At 39.3% G+C, this 26140-nt stretch overlaps 1 protein-coding gene across 3 annotated transcripts in view; it reads right to left on the bottom strand.

Moving 5' to 3' along the window:
• Tspan12 (tetraspanin 12) overlaps positions 1-26140 on the bottom strand; it is a 94841-nt gene that overhangs the window by 28139 nt on the left and 40562 nt on the right. For all 3 annotated transcript variants that reach the window (XM_042272823.2, XM_042272824.2, XM_076566162.1), the window contains exons 4-6: positions 25092-25174; positions 24099-24234; positions 1541-1615 (exon numbers count right to left, since the gene is read on the bottom strand). In XM_042272823.2, coding sequence (XP_042128757.1) covers positions 1541-1615; positions 24099-24234; positions 25092-25174 — 294 coding nt within the window. The remainder of the gene's footprint in view (positions 1-1540; positions 1616-24098; positions 24235-25091; positions 25175-26140) is intronic.

Raw genomic sequence — 26140 nt, 5'->3', positions numbered from 1 at the left:
AAAAAATATTTTAATTACTAAATAGAATACAACCAAAAGCTGGGGTTAAAAGAATTAAGAATTATTTATAAGATTTATTCTTCCGTTGTTTGCTTGTCAGGAGTGTAGGTTATTTTTGAAAACTGAAAACAGGGTAAATCTCCTTATAGCTAAAACAAAACTCTGGGGGCCTACTGCCTTTTCATTTTTCTAACATAGAAAGTTTCTAGAGATAACGTGAAAATGTGACTAAAAGAAAGCAAGTGAACTCCCATTTTAGGGGAATTATTTTTTCCTATACATTCTCAATTTTACATCGAGCTAGTTAAGACTGACCCTGACCCTTCAACTTTGCACAGATTCCTCTTCCCAGGCGTCCTCATTCGTGGGAGTATGAGTGTCTTCAGAGAGCTCTGAACGCCAGTACAGCGACCTGCACAGGTCAACTTCGACCATTAATCTGCAGGAGCCGCTGAATATCCACAACCTCAGAACACTACAGATTGGCCACAGAATCTTTAATAACTGTACCGACAATGGAAATGACATCAATTGTATTAAACAAATGCCTAATGCGCTGCTCATCTCTGGAACAAATACAAAACAGTCACCCTCTCTTAAGAGGTCTTGAAATTTTAAATGTTTAAAATTCACCAGAAACTCGTCAGATGCCCAGGCCCCATCCTTTCCCTCTGTTCCAGCTGAGCACATCTGGACTAGAACAACGGAACACACCTGATTAAAAATCACCTTTCGAGCCTGCCCGGAAGGCTCAAGGGCAACACGTTGAAAGGCACCATTTTGCAGAAGCAGAATTCCTCTGTGAGGCATGAGACCAGCCAGCATCACAGACATGCAAAGGAACTCCATTGCTCACGGGGAACAGCTGTACTGATTTCACCACTGAAGTGGACAAGCTAAGCAATAGCCAGGGTTGGGGTGGGAGGCTGTTGGGGAGAAGAGGGTAGGGGCAAAGCAACTGGTGGAAAGGGCTGAAAAACTCCTCCGTTATTCTAAGAAAGCTATCAAGGTTTTTTTCTAGTGGTTTCAATGGCTGAAATAAGAGGGAAAATGCTGAACTGCTGTTTTCAAGCAGCCAAATCTCAAGCTGTGCGAGTGTTTCCACCACGGCAAGCACACAGCAATTCTTCAAATGCGCTTCTTAAAGGGCAATATGGTTCAGCTTGTTGCAATCAGGAGATACTGGCCTCCTCCCTGCTTTCTGCTGTGGTCAGCAAGGATGGGCGTAAAGGAGGAGGTCTAGCACTCTCCAACAAGCACATGCTAATCTCCCTCATTATTAACTCAGAATTTGGTGTAAATGTCTTAGACTAGTTCTAATCCATGATGTCCATGTTCAAGAAATCTATGGAATTAACGATGTATCACAGTACCCCAAGATAAAGATTTTAAATTATCACTTAGTCATTGGGGGGAAAATATACGAGTTTTCAGAAGTGTCAGGAATGTTCACCCTTAGCGTGTAATGTGATCACGCAAAGCAAGAACCATGTAGCACAGTCCCTCTCCAGTGTCCCGCACTGTCCCTCTGGGAACTCACCATAACCTCCTGCTCGTATGTCCACACGCCACAAGCCAGTTCCACACAGAAGATGACAAGTAATGTCCCGAAGTACTGCAGAAATACGGAGAGAGCAGTTAGCATGAATCCATCAGAGGCAAATGTTACTCAGGCTTGTGTTTATCTACGACAAGAGTACACAGGATCCCTCTTCAGGGAGCATATGGTAAAAGTCTCCCCAAGCAAGCCTGGGGCCAGCTATGGGTAGCCATCAGGACTCGCCTAATTGGGGCTTTGTTTTGTCATTAGGCAGCTGTTAGGGTAAATCTTTTATAAATGTCAATAGTTTCATTGAGCTAAATAAGAACTTATGTGATGTAATTTAATAAAGCTGAATCAAGTTCTCTGAGAAATTACACCCAGTTCTTCTCAGAATGAATGAGGTGAGGTCTGCAGTTTCAACGCTTCCCCTGGTGTGTATTTTCACTTTCTTTTGGGTAACGAGGTGAGGGGTTCATTTACACTTGTAAAAAAATGACAGTCTAGAACAAAATCTCTACTACTCATGCTAATTTAGAATGAACTGTCAGTTTCTCCTGTGGGAAGAGGTCTTGGGAGGCATGCAAAAGCAAATAGGCAAGAAAATTGAATGCAACATTGAAAACAGAAATGCAAACGATGAGTAGGTATTTCTGAGAAATAGAGACTATGCAGGATCCTGAACAGGAAGCAGACCTTCGACAAAGAGAATAGAGAAGTTTGGGCAGATAAAAAACGACGTAAACAAATATACAGAGGCAGGTGGGTTGTACAACAAAGCGCCAAGGAACACAACATACATACCCAGAAGAAAGAAAAATGAGAGACAAAATTGAAAGGCAGACTGACGCCAGATTGTGGGGGACACCAGATGACCCACTAATGGATTTTAAATATACCATGAAGGCAGTAAGGTGGTATCTCTCAGGGCTTCTGAATAAGAGAAAGGCATAAGTGGGTCAAATAATATCAGGACACTAATCAGTTTGAAAGGGGAGGGCTGAGGGATGAGTTGACAAGCTGAGAAGGCAACAAACAGGGGTTTGATGCAAAGACATGAATTTAGGAGGCAGCCTTGCAAACAAGTGGGGAACAATACAGCAAAAGACATTGGACCACCTGGATGTACAGACTGAGTGAGAAAGATGTATCTCCCCAAAGTAGAGGAATAGGAAGGAGTAGCTCTTCTGTGGGAGGACGGATGAAAGCGTGCACTTTATTTACAAAATATAGAAACACATTCCATTAGATGTGTTACTTGAGAGCTCAGGTACCTGACATGGGACTGGAAAATACTGTCTTCTTAAAAAACAGAGCAACTTTCGGATAGTGTTCTATTTTTCAACTTGATAATTTAGTCAAAAGCCTTCAGAAACAGGCTGGTCCCATTTCACACACAAGGAAACAAGTACAAAAGGTAAGTCGTGTGACTTAGGAAAGTGACTGATAAATTTCATGGATTAGATCTTTGCAGCGTTGTTCTGTGTGTTTCCCTTACCGCTCCCCTTGGTAGAGGTAACCTTACAGAAGCAAATATTAAAAATCTGAGAAAGAGTGGGCTTTCTAGAAGTTCTTACCACTGATTCCAGCAGGAACAGAACACCACTGAGCTCACAAGTCTATTTCTGGTGCAGTATGGGATTGGGTGGTAGCACTGGATGGTGGTGGTTCCTTAGATTATTCCTTCCTTGCAATCAAAGCTCTATGAAGAGCAGACACCGAAATGCGTTCTTTATCACATAGTTAGTGCTTGATAAATACTTGCTACACAAAATAAGTGAAAACGATGCGGAGTGAACTAACAGTAGTTGCTGTGCTCATGGATGGGAAAGGACTTCTTAATAAAGGTGGTCTTTAAGAGGAGGAGGAAGCAGTGCTGTTAGGATTCCAGAAAGAACAAAAAAAAAAGAAAAAGAAAAAAAAAGAAATCTCAGACCAGGAAGCACCAAACGCAAAGCCACTCTGTGGATGAGTGAGTTAATCAAGCTGAAGGTAACCAAAGCACAGATGTGGCTGGATCCATAGAGCAGATACCAGTCAATGTTTTGAGGTACAGCAGGCTGGGGAAAGGACTTGGCATTTTATTCTTAGTGTGATGAAACCGTGAATGGATGGCATGATCTGATGTACCCTATGAAAGAATTTCTGGCTGTTTTACTTACAGAAAAAGCAAGGTCATGAGATTTACACAAAGGATGGCTGAACTAGGATAGGAGGGGAGGAAGGGAAGGAGCACATTGGTGCAGGACTATTGGCTTTCAAGACTTGACATTTTTAGAGTCTTTGTTCAAAGTTTGTCAAAAAGAAAAGAGCAATCAAAAATGTGGAAAATTACAGTTTCCTACTATTTCTGCAAAATAGTCCTCACGACTTAAAAATAGAAATCGCTGCTTGTGGTTTTAACTTGCTTCCTTCAAATTTCTTGCATTCAAACAAAAAATACAACTGCATAATCTCTAAGTAACACAGCTTAGAAACAGTAAGTGGTTCAAAAGATAAAGTAGCATTTGCCAAGGGGCTCCCAGCTCACCAGGAACCTCTTCTTCCAGAGTCTTTAATACAGATGCAGACACGGGCAGCTTCAGGACTCAGATCTCATCTCGAAGTGTTATTTCTAGGGGTGAACTGAAAAATTTCAGCCTTGAAAGGCCAGCTAGAACAACTCTGGTGAGCTTGGCTACTCCACGTCAGTCCCTCTCTAATACTTAAGAAATATTTCAACATGAAAAATACGTTTACTAGTGTGTTACAAAGATATCAAGTGTTAGGTAGTTTTCTGCTTAACTGATGTTCTTACCTTTGATTTAAAAACAAACAAACAAGCAAACAAAAAGATATTAGGAGGCAGTGAGACTCCAGGGAAAAAATATTCTATGGGATGCCTTCACAGAGCCTTAACCTGAATTCTTTTGTTTTCTCTTTTTTCTTTTTGTTGTTGTTTTGTTTGTTTGCTTGTTTGGGGTTTGTTGTTGTTGTTGTTGTTGGTGGTGGTGGTGGTGGTGTTTTGGTTGGTTTTTAATTGAAATAGGTATTCTTCTTTGTATTTTTATTGTTATTTTTGTTATTATCTTTATCTTACTTTTATTTTTTCTTTTTTGGTTTTCCTTTGGAAGGACTCTGCAGGGGTGAGCGGCTGATATGGGGAGAGTGGGAGATGGATGGTATTGGGGTGCATGATGTAAAATTTCTAAAGAATCAATAAAAAAATATGGTTTTAAAAAAAAAGATGGTACCTGAACTAGATGGCCATCTACTATCAATCTACATCTACTGACCATCTACTGGCAATCTACATCAGATTGGTGAATACCCTAATTGTCATCAAAGAGTCTTTATCCAGTAACTGATGGAAGAAGATGCGGAGATCCAAGCACTGGGCTGAGCCTGGGAGTCCTCCTGAAGAAAGGGAGGAGCCAGAGGGGTCAAGGTAATGACATAGGAACCCACAGAGACAGCTGGCCTGAGCTTGTGAGCTCAGGGACTCTGGACCAACAGTTAGGGAGCCTGCATGGGACCAGCCTAGGCCCTCTGCATGTTTGTGACAGCTGTGTAGCTTCGTCTGTTTGTGAGGCCCCTAGCAGTGAGATCAGGACCTGTCCCTGATGTTTAGCTGGCTTTTGGGAACTAAGCTGGATTACCTAGCCCAGCCTTGATGTAGTGAGAGGCGTTTGGTCCAGCCTCAACTTAGATGTGCCATGCTGTGCTCAAACCCATGGAAGTCCTACCCTTTTCTGAATGGAAATGGAGGAGGAGTGGATGGGGAGGGGGTTGATGGGAGGTTGGGAGGGAAAAGAACAAGAAGAAGGAGGGGAAACAGTGGTCAGCGTGTAAAATAAATGAAAAATGTTAATTAAAAAATTTAAAATTTAAAATTTAAAAAAAGAAAAGAAAACTGATGTCCACTCACAGTAAAAACCAAAGCAGTCCCCTCAAAAAGCAAAATATCACTGAAGATAAATATGTGTGCTGGCTAGGAAAAGGAACTATCCTGACTCTTCATTGGTGATTACTACAAATATTTCTGGCCTGAACTAAATCCTTTGAAATCACAGCTGAGTTAGCATCCTCATTCCCTGCCTTCTGGAGTCACTGGTGAGTCCGGAAAAGGTTCCAAGACCTGGCCATAGGCACATACTCAGATGTATGTAATATGTCCAATAACATGAAGAACTGCCAGGCCTATAGATTCAAGCTGCAGGCCTAGAACAACAGGTATGCTATCATGAATAGTTTCTTTATATTTTTATTATTGTGTGTGTCCATGTACCTGGGTGTATGCAGGTGCCCATGGAAGCCGTTTGAAGAGTATGCAAGTTCCCCTGGAATAGGAGTTATATGTAGTTGTGAGTCACCCGCTACAGGGAACCGAACCCCTGGTCCTCTTCAAGGATAGCAAGTGCTCTTACCAGCTGAGCCATCTCTCCAGCCCCTGCACCCAGTTTCTTAAAAGAACCATTATAATGAGTTGCCATCATCATTGCTTAAGCATCCACAGATATGCATATGTAAAGCATATACATCAAAACATGCTCTCATTCCAAAACTCAAAAACTGATTGACAGGGTAAATTCCATATGACTTGGCCATTCTTTTAACTATGGGAAATTTCAGTGGTTTCATCTGATGCAAGTTATCCCACATGAAACAAGCACTCTGCCTTTATTCCATTAACACTCAAGGAGACTGACTTGTTTGTCCTTGAGTTTGAAAATATTCCTTATTATGTTATCAGGGTTTCTTGAAGTAAATTAAATGTATAATTTAATTCAAGTAGATATTTTTATGGAGGATGCTACATGTTCCTGTCTGTTATTCTACTCTGTTATTATTACTTTAACCTGAAACATTCAGTCACCTAGTTCCAGGAACACTCAAAATGTCAAATCCATTCTGGGAACATTCTGCATGTCAAGTCCATCCTTACAGCACACAAGTTAACTATACTTACTCTTTGCTTTTCTTTTTTATGAGATCTGATTAAGTCAGTCTCCTACTGATCAATGTGCAGAGAACCATTCAATCACCATTTTAACAGATGAGCTGAGCTTGAAGCATCTTGATGCATGATGCTAATCTTTATCTTCAGTAAAATAATGCTAGCCAAGGAATTAGGCAACAAGTCTAGCTCTGCTACAGTATGAAGTGAATGCTCACACTGCATTCTACAGCTATCCTCTGTCCATCCACACAGTGGAGGGACATTATCCAATCAACATCCCACTTGGCATGGCTCTCTTGGTGCACCTCTCTTCCTAATTTTCCATTGCAATGTGGTTTGTTTGATGGGGTTCCCTGAACCTGCTTCACTTACATAGTAACCCAGCCTGTTTTTTCCCATGTGCCTTCCTTCTGGAATATGGAAAGTTCTGAATTTGGTGCTATAAGATTTAAGTTCAAAGCCAGCTCCAAATAGCAGTGTGATTTGGGCCTGTTCATTTAACTGCCCTGCTGTCCACTGGCTCATCTGTACAATGAAGATAAAAAGGAAGATTTCTTTGCAGTTGTCAAGGGGACTTAGTACCCAAGGAAGTGCTTCAGAAAATGTGAAGTGTGTTACAAATGCTTTTCTGTATTACTTTGTGAAACTCAGTGCAATCCTGATTGGTCCTCTCTTTCTTCAAGCACAGACTTTTTGTCCATAACGCCACACAGTTTCCTCCCAAACTTTATCTTTTGCTCCTGACCACTGGCTGGACTCTCCTTTCCTATGTGTATTCGGGTCTCCCTGTATGTATTTTAGACCTCAGAAGCTTAAGCCAGTTGCCTGTCTTCTCCACAAATTACTGCGTCAGTCAATAGCTAGGCCACCAGTTCCAGCTGGCAAGATCTTATTCTTAAACATCATTTTATTCCCAGGGCCTGAGCAATACCTGTCACACAGCACGTACTCAGTAAATGTCAGTGGAAATAATGATCAGTTTGCAAACTCAAAAGGCCAATCTCAGCGTTTCCTTAGGTTTCTTCCCCCTAATTTGAACCTTGAGTTACTTGTTAACATCTGACTCCCTTGATTTTTGTCTATACATTTGTATTTTAAATACTGCCTCTTTGTTTTATGTATGTCTATTTTTGTAGACTACACTCTGATAATCCAGTGTGCCTGGAAACATTTAAGACCATTTACACAGTTAAAGAGGGGGGCGGCATTGTGCCCCTTCCCATCTTCCTGGGCTACTAGCAGCTAAGCATTTTAAAGAGGTAAGAAAAAGAAATTGCATGTTTCCGTAGGGAAACTCAAATGCAATTATTTTCATTACATTTTGGTTACTTTGTAAAATTATTCAATGTAAGTTTCCTTAAAATAGTTAAGACTCTCTGTTCTAACTAAACTGAAATTTGTGATATACATACCAGTTTTTACCCTCATAATACTGTAATTTTTAAAAAAGCACCTAGTAATATGCTCTGATTTTCTGATAATAGGACATGCAACACACACGTAGAGTTGCACTGCTGCCTTTTTTGAAAATGTTATAGTAATGGAAAAACATGGCCCTTGACATAATAGACCTGGCTTCAGTTCTGACTAATTTAACTAATAGCTTGCTGGTCTTCCACAAACCAGAAAGACTGTTTCCTATTTCATAAAATGAGAATTGCTTAGCAGTACTATACTCAGGATTCAATGACATAATGTGCCCTTGCATTCTGACCACTCCCTAAAATAATGGTAGCCATTCTTAATCACATAATAGACGCTATTAGGACACACATTATGTTTAAAATGACTAGGCTTACCTCCCGGCACATGGCCAGTACAGCACTGATGTTATTATGTTATTTTGACTAGAGGATGGTCATGTCGAAAATTGTTCATCCTTTTGCAACTATGAGTATCATCCTCACAACAAAATACAATCCCAAAGATTATTTGCTAAAATCATTAGTAAAATATCTGTCCAGAGAGAACGTAGCTGGAACTTTTCAAAATGTCTGTGTTACAGAACTTCAGCAGGATGGTGTGAAGGATGGAGAAGTCAACTTCTTTTTTGTAAGGCATTGAAATCAAAGTGTTTGTTATTTAAAAATAACTAGGTCTGCCCATAGCAGACCTGCATGGCATCAATGACTAGCCTTTGTCCACTGGAAGTTTCTGAAGAGGAAGAGAAATGTGTGGCAGCCTACCTTTTAGGAGTGGAAAATACAAGGGTGAAGACCAGACATGTTTAAGTCCTTGGTGACTTATGGGTAAATGTATCTCTCAGTAGACACAGGGGTGTTCATAGCCAACCCCTTTCAAAGATTATAGCAATAGCAAATCCTCAAGTTTGCTAAAGAGGCAGTTATTTACAGAAATGGTCTGGTTCCCTGATATCTCCTTCACTAGGATTCCACCCTAATGTAAACAGATTAAGCACATGCCTGTCTGTCTGTTATGTCTCTCAAAACGTCACTAAAATAATAACAAAGGTATCATCCCAGAGAAAACAAAACATGAAATGACACAGCAGCAGGCATTCTTAGGGAAGAGCAAAGAGAACAGAAGAATAGTAAACCTATTGGCAATTCTGAAAAAGCTAAAGGATGGAGAGAAAGAAAATCCTTGAACAACTTAATTCCTATTGAGTACTGGCAGCTTAATTCACTTCCAGGGGTGGCTATTTCTGAAAAAAGATTTGTTGAAAACCCATTTAAAGAAACACTGGACCCTTTGCTATCCCGTCCGCCAACACCATGCGCTGGGGTGACTACCCAGTCTCCACCAGAAAGAAGATGAGGCCACGGAAGTACTAAGAGAGCCTTGCACCAGGGAACAGCAGGTACAATAAAAGCAGATCTGAAGGTCAAGTCTCACACCTTTCCACAGAGTTTCAAAACTCAATCAAATGAATGAATACAAGATGTTAAGCTAAAGGGCTTAAAGTGGGAAAGGGTCTCCAACATTCTGACAAAAACATGACTTCCAAGCTGTAACGCTTCGCCCTCCAAAATCAATGTGTGAACATTTAAAAAGCCATTTCCAGTCATAGACATAAAAAAAAAATCTCTTGCGTGTGCTTTGTCAGGAAATTATAATGGGAAATGAGAGAATTAAAAAAAAAAAAAAGGAGTGAGGTAAAATCCAGGCAAATGTTTTTAAAACAAGAGAATGCACATGAAATGCCAGAATGGTAAAAGATCATCTGATGAATGGCTACGACTTCAACAGACCTAGACAGGACCAAGTTTAAAACAGTCTGAAAGATCTGAAAAACTAAATGGTTCAATATATTTTAATAGGTGAAGAAAAATGATCCCATGAGGATTTATGATTATGCAAAATTATAATAAGAAACTAAGTTATTAATTTTAACAAATCATGATTCCAGAAATAAAGCATAAATGCACTATTTTATATGGCTGGCCCAGTTGTGGATAGATTTTTCTATAGTTCTAATCTTGTAAACACTGAACTAACCAAAGCTGTGATGCCTCTGGGTCAAGGAGAAGAAATATAGCAATGGTGGGCAAGAAAGGACCAGGCGTCCCCTCTTTTACTGAAGTCAATGTATGGTACTTAAAACTAAGCCTGGAAGAATGAGAAACGTTACATAAAAATGTGATTTAGAGATATGGAGGTAAATGACAGAGGAATCTGCTGAGGCACAATTGATAGCGGTTGCCTTTGGGAGTGGGAAATGGCAGAGGTGAAGGACTTCTATATTTCATAAGGCTTTTAGCACTAAATTAACTCTCTAAATTATGTCCATGGACCACTCTGATAGAAGGGAGGACAAAAATTTAAAGCAGATATCTCCCCCTGCAGCCTCAGGGCCAGGAGAAAAGATGTAGACACCAGAGTACTTTAAGTATGCTTTACACTGATGAATTAATTCTCAAAGAAGTCATTCCAAAATACTGAAAATTCTAAGTACATGAAATAATACATTGCAGGGCCATTAGAGTCAAATGTTTTGAGTGGCATTCGGAAACTTTCCAAAATGCTCAGGTTACTATCTTCCTTTGTTAATATGCCTTCAGTAGTTCAAAATAGGAGTGGTTTAGTAAAACACATGAAGTATGTAGTTAAATGTGAATTTATGGCCTTGACCTTGGCTGGAAATCGTGGTGTCTTCTGAAATACTGTTCTTGAAAACCATATGCACATTCTACCTAAATCAGTGTGAGTGAGATTATCTCCTACAATAGTTTGTTTCAATAACAAATTTATGAAGCTTAAGATGACATAATAAGGGTAACTATCCTGAGACCTGAATTTATTTACCTAAGAAATATATCCACATATGAGTATAATCAAATCATATATATCAAAATGGAGGCAAAAAATCAAGCTTATTTATACACAAATACTTATACATAGATGCACATTAACATGTACATACATATACAAGTCATACGTTATCTCTACATATATTCATACAATTTACTACTCAAAAATTATAAGGCTATCATTTCTTTTTAATTAACTAATATTTTAAATTTATGCTTTGAGAATTCCAAAAACATAGACGGTGTATTTTGATGAGCTATCTCCTCCCTTCCCCTTCTAACTGCTCCATGGTCACGCCTCACCCATGCTGGAATGTTTAGTGAGTCATAAGTCATGTCCAAGATGACAGTATTTCACAGCACTCCTCTTCATTCTGGATCTTTTTTTTTTTCATATATATGTAGGAAGTGTGTGTGTGTGTGTGTGTGTGTGTGTGTGTGTGTGTGTGTGTGTTTGCGTGTATGCATGCACATTGAGAGTTTTCCTCAGCCACTCTTACTGACTTCTGCTTACATGCACGCGCGCGCGCGCGCGCACACACACACACACACACACACACACACACACGTAACATGTTTATATATATAGGAAAAATCACTTCCTGCCTTTAAACTAGAAAGAAATATCCCCCAAACCCCATGTATCCATCTTTTACCTTTCTGGTTACAGAAAGATAAAAATTACCCAAGGCATCATTTTTAAAATGACATTCTAAAAAAATCCCCTTTTCCTTTGTCACACTCTGGCTAATTAAAGGCACAACCTTAATTACTCTGTTGCATCATTGACAAATCTTATCACAAAGCAGCTCCACATTCTTTTCTTTTTATAGTTTCAACTTTGGTCAGATTAGCTTCTTTCTAACAATACAATTAATTCATTTTTACTTACATGTGACATTTTTATAAGGAAGGACTAGACAGATGAGTGCCCCAAGCTCAGTAAACTGACAAGAGAAAGTGATTTTATTTCTTTTCATATCTTTACCTCTTTACTTTATTACTAACAATATTTTAAAAAAAACTTTCTAGGAAAGCAATATGTGTTTTTAATGAAATATTTTAAATAGTTTTCATTATTAGGGAAGCTGACTTCCTAAATATTTTTGTTTCTAACTTTTGTCAATCTAATGGAACTATAATACTAATCTTTGCCAATAAAATCAATGTTTGGAGCATGCTAAACCTCCTAGTAGGACATTGAGAAATGTAGAAAATGGATATTTTAATTACAGTAGTCTCTTTTAGTGGAAGTGTGCTCTGGAACACTTAACACTATTCCGTTCAGTTCTATAGTAAGAACTATGTGGTATAAACTATGAATGAAAACCAAACCACTGTATGCAACATAAAAAATAAGGTCGTTGTTAATGCATCCAGATTCTGCCATAATACCAATTGGAAAAGAAGTTTTTTCCAACCAAAAAATTGTAATGTTTACGTATATTTTGTGAGAAAATAAATAATTTGCCAAGTGTCACCAAACTCTATGAGAATGCTTCCTGATTTTAAAACAAAGTAAAAGTGATAAACACTATAAAAAGTTAAGAATACTCCCCTCTTTATAACTTTATAACTAACCAGTTAGATTTTTTTCCATTCATAATATCCCACATAATTTAAAACCACAAAAGGTTATATTGCTTATCTAGGAAAATTCACCCAATTCTCCCAAATAAAGTCAATTTCAAAATACAACATGCCTTACTGGACATTTTAATATTTTAAAAACACAGACCCTTTGACTTTTTCTCCCCGTTACATAACAACTCCTTGAGCAAACAAAAAGTTTGATTAAAGGCCTGTGTTCACTACATGATAAATGATAAACTCCAGTCTCTCCCCTGTCAAATACCGAACTCTGCAAGCTCTCGGTGCTGAGTATCTTCATGTCAGTTGTTTATTTTTCCTCCCTTGGTGACGGCAGGTTTAAAAATATTATATTACTTATAGTTAGTAAATAAGGGAATTCCAGCGCCAAATATTTGTACAAGATAATGGAATGGTTTGCCCTTCTGTTAGGAATTCACAGTGACTGAAATGCTAACAGCCCAAGAATACTTGCTGCTTAAAACACAACATACATATACACAGCCTCTGTCTCAACAGCTCTCATCATGGAGTGGTAGCAGAGTCGGGAGGGAACATTCTGCAGGCACATCAGTCTAAGGTCGTCCTCCAAACTTTTCAAATCAAAGGCAACACTGAATGTCCTTCCTTTGAGCAATCATAAACAGAATGAGGTTAATCTCATTTTGGAAAAAACTAGAACAAGGGTGGTATAAGGAATAATCTTGCAGTCTCATAACTACTCAACATGGGCAGAAATCCAAGCTCGGGTGAATATTGGCATGCTACGATCTTACATTCACGCTTGACATCTGAAAATGTATAGGATATATACATTTATATAGGATATAAATACATTTCAAAAATGTATCTTCACCTACTCCCTTTGCCATTTTATTTTTACTGGTCTTTGCTGAGCCAATGTCTTTATCAAAGCTGTTGGTGAGCCTCAAATCAGTGTTTGTATCACGTGGTATTTCAACAGCTCATCAGAGAAAAAGTCCTGCCAGAATCTCAGGGTCTGGCTGAGTGCCATAAGCTCCCAAGGTTGGGGTTGGGAGCAATGACCTATATCATGAGAGAGAAGGCATTAAGGGTGAGGCAATAAAACAGCTGGATATGCTAGAGAGGTCACCATGTATACAGCTTCTGTTCCCATGTAAGTTAGGTCAGCTCAAGTCTGCAAACACAGCCAGATCTCAAATAATTTACAGGCTGTTCCTGGTCTCTGAGGAGGCAATGGCTACAGATTATTGGGCCATTCCTCAGAATGGGAGACAGGGCCCCTTGTTCTCAGAACCTGTGCATGAACACACAAATGGAAAGTTGCCTTAGACATTACCTAAGCAACAGAGGCAAGCACACTAGACTTGATGACCCAGAGAGTGATCTCATGTAGACCCAACCAAATGTGCCAGCCCTTCCCAAGCATGACAGTGGCAGGCATCACTATGACAATAATCCTAATAAGAGATGAAACTGGAAGTCTAAAAAGATAATATTCAACAAGAAAGTCACAAAAGTATGAAAACTCAACTTTAAAACCTGCTAATAACTTCAAAATCTCACAACTGTGAAAGCAAGTTCTCAACCACATTGTTTTACCTTTATTTTTAGTTACGCCATACAATCTGATTTATGTTTGTACACACACACACACACACACACACACACACACACACACACACACACACACTCATGCCTATGTGTTAGAAAGAAAGGGTTTTTTTAACCCAGCGGGGCAATATAACTTTGTCATAGAGCACCTGCCTAGCATTCATGAAGCTCTGGATTCAGTCCTCAGTATTGCCTGGAAGAGTGTTAAAGAAAATAATTTTTATTTACCTAAATCCACATAATCAAATATGTATAAATAGACAAGCTTGTTCTTTCATAATTTTTAACCTAATCAAGTAAATAACTTCATCTTCCTGAGTGAAGAACATGTTTTCTTTAAAATAAGATAAAATCACTCTATTGTAATAAAGTCACAAATAAAAATATCACACAGATCGATTAAGGTAGTCCCTCAAACACTTGTCCCATCCCAAACCCCATTGTCTCAGTGAATTTCTATATAGTTAGAACGGCCACTGCGAAGCCATGAAGCTTCACTTAGAGTTTTACACTTTCCTTGTTAGCTACATGTTTGTATCCATCACACAAGAAAGAAAAGTCTACCGTACAGTTCACAGTAGAAAGGCAAAGAGCCAGCTGCAAGAACAGAACTCTTGGGCTGGTAAGATGGCTCCCTGGCTAAGGGCACTTCAACTCCAGGACTCACACAAAGGTAGGATGGGAGAAACAACTGTCCAGAGTTGTCCTGTGACATCCACTTGCACACCCTGGCAGGTGTGAGTGCACACGTGTACACACACACATGCACATGCATCATGCATACACAATACTATAATAATAATAACAATAATAAAGGAAAAAAGTTCTTGGGGACTCATACAATCTGATTGCCAGTCAAGGTTAGAGTACAAAGGAGGGAAATCGTGTGTGAATGGTAAAATCATTAACTCTCAAGTTGCCCAAACAGCAATAGTTCTGTCTAGATTAGTGTTTCTCAACCTGTAGGCCATGACCACTTTGGGGTCACACATCAGATATCCTGCATATCAGATATTTATTTTATGATTTCTAATGGCAGCAAAATTACAGTTATGAAGTAGCAATGAAATAATTTTATGATTGGTGGTCACCAGAGCATGAGAAACTGCACTGAAGAGTTGCAGCATTAGGAAGGTTGAGAAGCACTGGTCTACATGATAGCTGGAAGAGTATGAATTGAACCACATGCATTCAAAACAATTTTAAAGAAATGCACTTTTGTTACAAACAAATATTTGAATAGAACAATGCTGCAAAGTAATGATCTTTAGAGACCTGCTTTTCATAAACAAACACATGATGACTGAGTAAAGCATATACATTATCTCCAAGTCAACACTTCCAACCTGCATTAACTGGATCTCAAGCAAGTTAACCAATTCTACCACAATCCTTACATAAATTAGCTGGTAGCAGAACTTTTTACTGGTGGGAATTCTCTCTATGTTGCACAGGCTAGACTCAAATTTGAAATCCACTTCCCTTGGTCTCCTCAGTGAGAGATCATAGGTTTGTACCATCATACCCTAGTGTCTATGGAACTGTTTTCTCTGAGGCTAGAAAAATCCAAGAGCATGTCAAATAAGTACTGTACTCTTGTACCCTCCAACAAGGTCTCTGGGCACTCACTTGTCTCCACAAATGTCTTAGGCCAGCATGCAGTTTCTTGGTGTCAATTTAGCTAGATGGCTATATTTTTGCTAGCAAATCTGCACTAAAGACACTCAGACTGTCACAGTTTTATTTACAATGGATACTTTTAGAGCTAAAGGCATCTTGAGAGTATTAAAGAATCTATTCTGTTTTCTCTTGTCATTAAAAAGGGATCTATAAACAGAAGGCCCCCTTAGTCCAGAGTAGTCAGGTAGTCATTTTCCTCCAAACTGCTGAGCAAAAAGCCCCAAAGTAGCTAAGAGCAAACACTGCTACCAGGGATATACCCCAAAGATGAGCTAGATGGCATCACTCTTCTGCTTCAAAGTTTCAGACTGCCAATCATTCATGTGATATCAGGACTGTCGGTCCCTAACCCTATCCCAGCTCACTCGCATAGCCCAGCTCAACTCTACAAGGCACACACGTGTGCCCTGCTCCTAGTCACCACGAGCTTCTTAATGACTGTTTCTGTTTATTAACAGTTTAGTTCCTTAAAAGTTCCCTGCTCTTACAAGGGCCCTGGTAGCCACTGCTCTGCCCCTGCCCCCTATTTCCTACCAGTGCCTGCTTTTATCCTTAGTCCTCAGGTCTTAGCTCAGATGTATCCTTGTGTACCTTTATTAAAGACCCTACAAGGAACAAGACAATTGTTTCTGAGTTCTTCCAAGGTACTTTTAATCACACAAAAGAAGTTTATGGGATTAAAATATTTTAATGCTGAAAGGCAATTCTGTTAAGCTTTCAGTCCATGCTTTAAACTCGGTGGTGCAAAGCCTAAACAGAACTTGAAACTGCAAAATATTTAAAGAGGGTGTTACCTGGGAGATACCCTGAAATCATTTGTATTTTTACTTAATTAGAAATAATTCTTAATTCAGCAAGCATCAACCAATAAAAATTCCTATCTATTTGAATATACTGTTTCTACAACATCTTCACAGGTGCAATCATTTTGAGCAAATTTATAGTTTCCAAGCTCTAGAGTAATAAAACAGAAGTAATGACAATCTAAGGAAAATAAAGGAAGAGCCGTTTATTTTGGAGTAATTCTGTGTATTGCTTAATAGAGAGGTGCAACTATGGTATTTCCACATTTAAATAAAATTCAAATAATTACTTTTGTCATTTGAGCTGCTAAGATTCATCTTAACCTACAAGCACATAGCCAGGACCTATTACCACTTTTTATCTGACAAGGAATAAAGGCATATGGATTCCAATCTTTAAAAACTAAATTTCTAAATGATTTTGCATTCATAACATTGCTTAGTAGTTAATACCATTGGCCATTACACAGGTGATCTGAGAAGTTTACCTGAAAGTTAGTTTCTTTGTTGGCTTACAGGGTTTAATTTTCTCCTTTTTCACCTTCATTATTTGCCCTCTTGTTTTCAGACTCTGCAATAGGAGCAGTTTCTCTCAAGCCATTTAAAGAACTGCACGATTTTAAGTGAATAGCTACCACTTGATATTTGCCAAAGAAATTCGGGGGTGGGGAAAAGGCAATGTGAAACCAGAGGTGAGATCAGGAGCATTTCACAATTGCTACTTTCCTCAGCACGGGCTGCTTTCCTCAGCACGGGCACACGGAGCAGGAGCGGTGAACCGCAGTTAAAGGCGGGGTGAGGAGGTGCCCCCACACAGGCACCTGGCTTTAAACTTTGCGTACCCTCAGAGCAGTCACTACTTCAGTGGATGTCGACTTAGCTCTAACTAAAAAGTATCCCAAATGTATTAGGAAACGGTCTGTAACAAGGTGCCTTATTACGACAGAACACAGGTAAATAACGCACAGGTCCGAATACCAAAACCAGAGCCGTTCACCCTTCGATCCCTAAAATAAGCAAAAGGGCCAATGTGCACTCACGGTCTTCTCCCAACACCACGGCTGTGAGTCTCAGGCTCGTCGTGGGGCCTAGTCGCTGATGCTACATTTACTTTTAAATTTGCCTTTACACGCTTCCTTAGGGCACATTTGCAGCCAGACATACTAGCACTGCTTCAGGGACAGAAACAGTCAAAGAACAAGGCCATGGGCTCTTGTACACACATCAACTACTCACCAGGCTTCTTACTGCCCGCTACTAAAAATGAGAGTCATTTCATGCCATCGTGGAAATCCTCACAGGTTCTCTCTCTGGTCAGCGGCTCTCTAGAATCTAAAGGTACTCCTACAAAGACTTCGCAACGCGACTTACTTCATCTCGTCCTCTCTCTGCCATACCCAATGCCTTAACCTGCCTTGGGCTGTCATGACCCTTTATCAGCAATGCTGTTCACGTGACTCCAAATCCCCCTCCTCTTCTCCACCAGGAAAGTCCTAATGCATTTTCAACACCGAGCAACGTCACCCTCCTTTGAACATTTTAAGGGGTCTCCACTGCTCCTGATTCTGGGTTCCCACAGTAATTTACTTATAAATTGAATGTGTGTATTTTGCTAAATTCTATCTGTCTATTGCTCTGCTTGTTGTCTCTGAAGAGTCTATCACAGGCTGCAAAGGCAGTGCATGTGATAAACTCGGGAAAGGACAGTGGGGAGGAGGAAACAGGAAGAGGAGATCTAATCCTGTTTGGTCCTTTGACAGGATTAGAGAGAGTAGCTGTGGCAAAAAAGTCTTAGTAAAATATAAAGATTATATGTTTAAAAAAATAAAGTGGGTAGGAGTAATAAATACAGCATAACTAAGCATTAAAAAGGCACGGCCCCTGTAGCCGATCAGATGTATTATAATGGTACTTTGTGGTGAAATGTGCATGGGCTTTGCACACAGATTGTATTTGAGTGTTAATCACAGCACTACCAGCTGTGTATCTTCAGGCATGCTACCTTTCCTCGTCTGTCACTAGCCTGCCCAAAGGCTAATCGTCATGAATACTTTGAGAAGGCAAAGGTAAAACTTGATGGATGCTGAGCATGTGGAGAATAACACAGTGGACCTCAGTTTAGAAGTGGAACCTGAAGTTGTTGGATTTGCAACTTAAAACTTCAAACCAGATAAGAAACATTCTACCTAACAGACCTACTTTAACTTGATAACTAATGAATAGCTTTATAACTATAAAATGTTCAGCTACCTAAGAGACAATTTTTAACCAAGGGTTTGTAGAAAATTTATTACTACATAAGGATCTATTAGTTTTTTATTATGGTTTTAAACAATGCCATTGAAGGAAGGAAACTCCCCTGAGGTTGTTGAAGATTTCTTTAATTTCCATGAAGGAAACTGTTCAGAGCCAGTTCAATCACTGCATATTTTGAGGAAGCATTTGAAATGCTTCCACAAACACAATCATCTTATTCAAGTTGTCTGGAATGATAAAGTGGAAGAATAACCTTCCTTGAAGGAATCCACAGGTTCTCCACATGTCTACCAGCTTCCTTCTGACCGGCCACTGGTGACCTGTGATGTGCTGACATGGGAGCAGAAACATTAGCTTTCCATTCTGGCCAATGATGACCTGATGGTCGCAGTCGGCGGCTGCGGACTCTCTAAGAGTGTCTGTCTGTTAGTCTGTTTACATTCCCTCCGAGCTGGCACGGCTTCGCTAATGCCTGCCTTAATAGTGGAGCAGAACTGCAATAACAAATGAATTTCATTTAGTCTCCTACTAAAGCCTTGGGGAGTACCTATCTAAAGCTTAAAACCAATTTCCATTTAACTTCAATTTCTCTTTGAAAGATTGAGGGAATTCATGCTACTGAAATTACTTTGAAAGTCACTACATGTCCAAGTTTCTTTTCCCAATTATTTCTGACCTATGAGAAAATGAAAATGTTCTAGTTGTAATTAGAATTTAATTACTCCTAATCTATTCATAGGGATATATGTTTCTAGGGCTGGAGAAATAGCTCCATGGTTAAGAGCACTTGTTACTCTGCTGGGTTTGGTTCCCAGCACCCACATGGAGGCTCACACTGATTGTAACTCCAGTTCAAGGGAATCCAATGCTCTCTTCAGACCTCTGCAGGTACCAGGCACATACATAGTACACTTACGTACATGAAGTCAGACACTCATACACATGAAAATAAATCTTATTTTAAAAGAGAAGTATAAAAGCATGTTCTTATTCTCTGATAGTTTCATAGTTATTAAGATCAAATCTAGGACTGGGCTGTAACATGTATTGTATATACAAGGCCCTGGGTTTTATCTCCAGCACCAGAAAGAAAAAGATGATAGAGAAAATATTTCTAATCAGAGTAAGGTGTGCAGATTCTTAAAAAATACAGAATGCTTACTTAAATCTCACATAAACAATAAATAATATTTTTGGTACATGTATGTTCTGAACTTTACACATGACCTACTCACATAAAAGTATTATCCATTATTTACCTTAAATTTAATTGTACAATTTGTGTCTTATTTGGGCACTTAAACCAGGGTGTTTTAACCCCTTGCATCTATAAACCAATAATTCAATACAAGGGTTACACTAATGATCATTCATCAGATGTTTTTGATAGGTAGCCTGTTTGCTTACAGATAGTTTGATTTAGTGTCTTTCTTGGGGCGTGGATCTTGGCAAGAGCAACTTGGTTACAAGGATTTGTTCGGAAGGAGACCCTGTCACTGTTTTCCACCGGACTGTCGGATGATGACTCTTTTCCTCCCAGTCCCACTGAAAGTCCTGTTTTCTTAACTGTTGAAGAGATGCATCAACTCTCAGAAATAGCAATTGTTTTGAAAAAATAAAACAAAGCAAAAATAGCTTCTTCACACTAATCTGGCTTATAAGTCTTAAAACTGAAATAAGTTCTAATACAGGGAAACAGATACATTGGAGAAACACATTGTACACACTTAAGTATTTTATATATCTAAAATAAAAGGAATAAACCTCCAGTTAATTTTCCCAATCAGGATAAAAGGCAGAGACACTTAGAAGGAAGCCATGATGATTGCATCACAAATATTTACCCAAGACCTACCAGTGTTACATTCTGCACTGACTTGACCCCCCGACCCTTAGCCAAGCCTTGCTCTCTGTAATCTAAATCTTCCCAACAGCCAAGCTCATCCATCTACTCACACTGTATCCCAGGGACTATCTTCACTCTAATGTGCTGGTCGCTCTCTCTCTGACCATGCTAATTTCATGACCATAACTGTATTTAATAAACATTTACTCAAACAATGGGAAAGGTGAACGGTTGCTCAAAGTATGGTAGTTTTGACTGATTTCACATAATAAGAAATTTATGACAAGGGCAACTCACTGGAATTCCAATTTGGAGAAAGGGCCCAGTGAGAATTGGCCTTGGCAATCAGAAGCAGCAAGGTCTGAACCAGAGCCATAGTCCTCAGCCTTCAGTGACCTTGAGCTGGTTACTAAGCTCTCTGAGCTACATTTAACATTTAGTTGAATAGACAGAGACTATTGCTGTCATGTTTGAAGTCAACAACCACATCTAACATGCTTTATATGCTGCAACACACATTACTAACAACTTAGGAAAGGTCAGTGTTTATACAGTAAGATAGCAAAATATAAGTTATCCAAAGTGGCTTGTTGTGGTCTGAGTGGCAGATTCTCTATGTTAGAACAATGCAGACTCAGGGAAGTCACTTAACATCTCTGCGATCTAGATTGCCCATCTAAATTATCTGACAATAATAGTACCTATCTCATTCGAGTTGTGGGGAGAATAAAGTTGATTAATTCATGTCAGAATCTTCATATAACAATAATTGGGTAAAACTCCACAGTGTCTGGCATGAGAAGCATCTTGGAAATATTACCTATTACTTTTTCTCATCATTGTCATTCTTATTTCAGGAGATAACATTTCAGATAAGTCATGATGGGATGGTAATAGCCAGACAAAAGTATTAAGAAAAGGACTCTTAAAGAGACAGCAAGGATTAAAGTAGGGAAAAGGGAGAAGAAGAACTGCCCAGAGATCAGCAAATACACCCTCACTAGAGAATAACGCAGTAGGTGAGAGGGTTAAAACTGGCAGATGAAGGCTTAGCTGTAGAAGGGTTTGATGCACGTTCCATATGCCTGGAAAATCTTCACTACCCAACGAGGAGACTTTCAAAGTCTTAGAGCATGCGAGGAGGAGTATAATCATGGTCGCATTGCCTTCAGCGAACTACAATGGGTGAGAGTAGGCAATAGTGGAGGCAGAAAACTGTATTCCGAGAGCTTGTCCAAGAGCAAACCAAATAAGAACAAAAAATGGGCTGAGCTCCTGCAGTTGTAGAAGCAGGACCGGTCGGGACTGGCTACGGCAGGGGAGCCTGGGGAGGAGGCTGGGGGATAAACAGCTTGAGAAACAGCAGATACGTATTAGTTGTGAGTGATGGACCACTGGGAGTTGAGAGTGCAGTTTATTTTTAGCCATGGAGAAGCTGTGCTCGGAGCTAGACAGAGCAAGGTCTAGAAGTTTGCTGTGAGGAGAATGGAGACTGGAGTGTCGAAGACGGTCGATGGGAGGAAGAACCAGGATGCAGGCGGCACCGATGGACTAAGAGGGCAGCAATAGCCTGGAGGTACCTCATGAAAACAGTACACACGGAAACGAAGGGAGAAGAGACAGAACAGGGCCATACGGTAGATGTGCTCAACATCACCACTACAACCCTAGACCGGTACTGACCCTTAAGACTGTGCTTGGAGCTGTTTGTCTCTGGGCTCAGAGTACCCACTGCAAACCCTGTTAGAGGTCTTATCAGAGAATAGTGGAATTATCCATCTATCATGTGCACTGTTCCATTGGCAAAAAAAAAAAAAAAAGTCATGCAGCATGTACATGCTCACTAGTGTTTAAAGGATGAATGAATGAATGAATGAATGAGTTAATGCCAATAGGACCTCAGTCCTTTGTGCCACTCTGTATTATAAGTCCTTTTTCCACATCACAAACTAGACACTCATTCACAAATCTGGGTCATATGTCAAGTAGCAGACCAAATTACTCTACTGGCTTTTTTTTTTTTCTAGCATTGAAACGGCCTAATGGAATACATAAATGGTTTTTAAAATGTGTTCTCAAATGTTTTTGTGGTTCCATAATATACCTGACCCCACCTCACCTCGTACTTTTCAAGGACTATCCAGAGTAAAAGTTGGAAGGAAGCAGAAAATGTCAATCATGCTGAAACTGGATATAAAATAAACTGGTCTTGAGAGACCATTGTAGCGTTGTGGCTGTTAAGAAGGCTGCTGAGATTTTCTTACTGTTGAAATACATGTTTGCAGTATTCAGATTATAGGAGACATATAAAGTCATTCGCATGAATTCTTAAACTTACCCAAGTATTTTAAAGACATCATAAGAACAACTTGAGCTCAGAAACTCTTCTACCACTATTCTCCTTTTCTCTATGTGCCCACATGTGAAGTAGGGTGCTGGGCACATTTTCCACCCTATGAGTATGGTTTATGTTCTACAGCTTTTTTTCTTTTTCTTTTTTTTTTTTTTTTCCTTTTCTCCAACCTGGGAGTTACTCTCCAAGGAAAGTACAGAGAATTTATCCAAGGTTGTTCCTGTGACCAGCTTCACAGTAAGATTCTGTTTGAGTTGGCATGGATGGGAGCCTGGCAAGCATAGATTGGAGCAAGCTGGCTACGGCAAGCCCATCTGTGCTCGCTCCTCCCCGGCCCAGCATGCAGTGATGTCATCATGGTAACTTGAAGTCAGCCATGCTGGAAGTATTTGCCCTAAGGAAATTGTCTCAGTGCTAAAAAGTAGGTCTTTCATTCTGCCCAAAGCTCCAGTTCACCAGCAAACTACTCATTTTAAAACCTACTACAAAGAAAGGAATATAGCTGATGAATTAATCTTTCTGGGGTCTCTCATGGCCGCTGTTTACGTGTTATCAGGCTCATTGCCTGGTGGCATAGGAATGTCACTTGCTTTCAGTATTCTTTTAGAAATGTACAGGTAAACTCTTTTAATTGACTCTCATTTTTAATTTTTAAAGTTTAGCAGTCTTTATTTATAAGACTAATTATAGAAGCTGAAAAAGTAAAATCAATTTAAGAATTACTTTAGTACAACTCTTTCAGAACTTAAAAAAAAAGCAAAACATTTAGCCTAAAGAAACCAAGACACTCTTGCATCCACCAGACCATATAAGGCAGCGTGGGGATTACAATATAACATCCATCTCATCTCACACCCTGAATTTCTAAATAGGGTAGCCAGGCGGGTTGTTAAAAAGAGAAAATTTCCATTATGATGTCTCAACTCTAGCCTTGAAGGCAGGAAGGTCTGTACCACTAAAAAAAAAAAAAAATTATTTTCAAAAGAAAAATATCAAAACAGAGCCAGAGTGAAATAATTAAATAGCATATGTTGTCTCCCTGCCTCATTATGCAAATATAGCAAATATTTGTACCAAAGTCATCTCTTTGGAAAGAAAGGTCCCTTCTGACAGGATACTGAATATTGACTACCTCTTAGAGTTGATAATATAGTGATGGGCTCATAACAATGCGTTATCGTGTGATGCTTTAAGTATAATAAAGACGAGGTATAAACACTGTACCCAAGCAAGAAGTAAGAGATTTCTCTTCACTGTTCCACAATATCCCAACATCCCCACGATGATAAGGAAACAGCAAACAGCAATCATGACAGGGTGAACCACGGGGAAGTAAGTCAAGATGACAGCCTCTTCTACCCTAAAAGAGGAAGATCGTATCACAAGATAAATAGAACATTATCAAAAAGATCAAAATGCTCCCCAGACCCAGATACTGAACAAATGCCACCATTAGCTGTGGTTCTGCAAATTAGCATCCTTCAAAAGCTGGTGACTTTTATTGCTTAGTTTACCTTTGCTTTAGTTTTATAGTGTTTTTATGTAGGCGTTAGTGTTTCTACCCCAACACATTTTAAATATAGGGTCCAAAGCACTAGCCTAAGGAAATCACATGAAGTCCCAACCAGGGGTATTGCCCTCTACGTTGATCTTGGAATCTCTATACCACTTTTATTATCCCTCATAATTAATCATTTTCTAATGTGAGGAAACAGGAACGCCTAGGAAAATTGAGATATAGTCACAGGATAAGGTAAGGAGCGGACTTTTTGCTAGGACATACGTAGTCATTAACCAGAGTCTGTGATAGTGACCATAATGAAACTTAGCCATTACTCAGTGCTTATAAGCTCTGTTATATTAAGGACTTTTGGAAAAGGTTTCTTCTCACTTGATCCTTACTTGATACTCAGAGTAGTATATATTACGGTCTCCACTCAGAGATCAGGACAAACCAGGCAACTTGAGCATTACTAATCACAGAACTGTCCATGTAAATGTATTATTACCTGATGTCTCAAAGGACTAGTGGCATCCCTTAATGAGAATGTGAAAAAAAAAATGTGAATTCCAGCAAATAAGTTGCTGGTGCAGGAAAGGGTGTTCTTCAAGATGTTATAGGAGAACTGTTCAATGAACAGGTCAAAGCAAAGATGTTTAAAAACTGGGATCTGGGGAGAGCAAGTGAAAGAATTCGATAGGCAATAATAGACCTACCTTGTTTCTGCAGTTAAAGTCAAAACATTATTCAGGTAGTCCCTCATCCAAGCAGAAACAGCCAAGACACTGATGGACATTAACTAAGGAGAAAAAATAACAAACTTGTTACCAGAGATTTATGCAGCACTCACTTGAAGATTAACAACCTTAAATGAAGGGTTTGTTACATAATTTTCATGTTTTTCCTAATTATCTATTGGCTTTCTATGGAATCTTATTAACACCATAAATATCTGACTAGTCCATTTAGTCATCACATGCACATTAAATAGAATGTCTGCAAACAGGATATAGACAAGCGAGCTCTTAAGTGAGTGGCTTCAAGTTCAGTGAAGAAACTTCCTAAGAACAATTCAGCTTCTAAATGAATAAGATGAACCTAAAGCTCTCATTCTTAAACACAATGAAGCAATGAAATATGGTTACTGAACAATTAAATATTGTCAAAAGGGTCCCAGGGGCCACCAAAAAAGAGCTTCTATTGACTAAAACCCAAACAAAGTAGACATTAGAATGAAAGTAATAGCAATAAATGCAATGGTTTGAAAGACTGTTATGTTCCAAAATCAATGATGATCATTATAGCATGATAGATACTCAAATCACTATTCAGGAAAAATGACATGAACCTCTTATTTATTTATTTTTATTCTATTTCTCTTATATGAAGTAAAGGCAGAACCAAAGACTGGGTGAGATTTTTAATAGTGGAATAGCTAGTCATGCATGCAGCCATTGTACGCAGTGACATCATTTAACAACTTCTCCTGAAATACTGGAGCTATTCAGGAAATTCTTCAATGCCAGACAAAATTAGCAGATCAGACATTCTCAGTCTCATCTGTACATTAGAGTCACCCAGGACTCAAACCTTTCCTGAGCCCACAGTAGACCAGCCCCTGGAGCAGGAACAAAGCATCAACAGTGTGACAATTTCACAGTCATTCCAACTCATTTGCAGGGCTGAGGACCACTGCAGCAATAAAAGGCTGAGAGAGGCGTGGAGAATGAGAAGACCAGACTGCAGGTCACAGACCCAACTGACC

The sequence above is a fragment of the Peromyscus maniculatus genome, chromosome 3 (assembly GCF_049852395.1).
Source record: "Peromyscus maniculatus bairdii isolate BWxNUB_F1_BW_parent chromosome 3, HU_Pman_BW_mat_3.1, whole genome shotgun sequence".
NCBI lineage: Eukaryota > Metazoa > Chordata > Mammalia > Rodentia > Cricetidae > Peromyscus > Peromyscus maniculatus.
The sequence above is the reverse complement of the archived record's forward strand: the minus strand, read 5'-3'. Positions and strand labels throughout refer to the sequence as shown.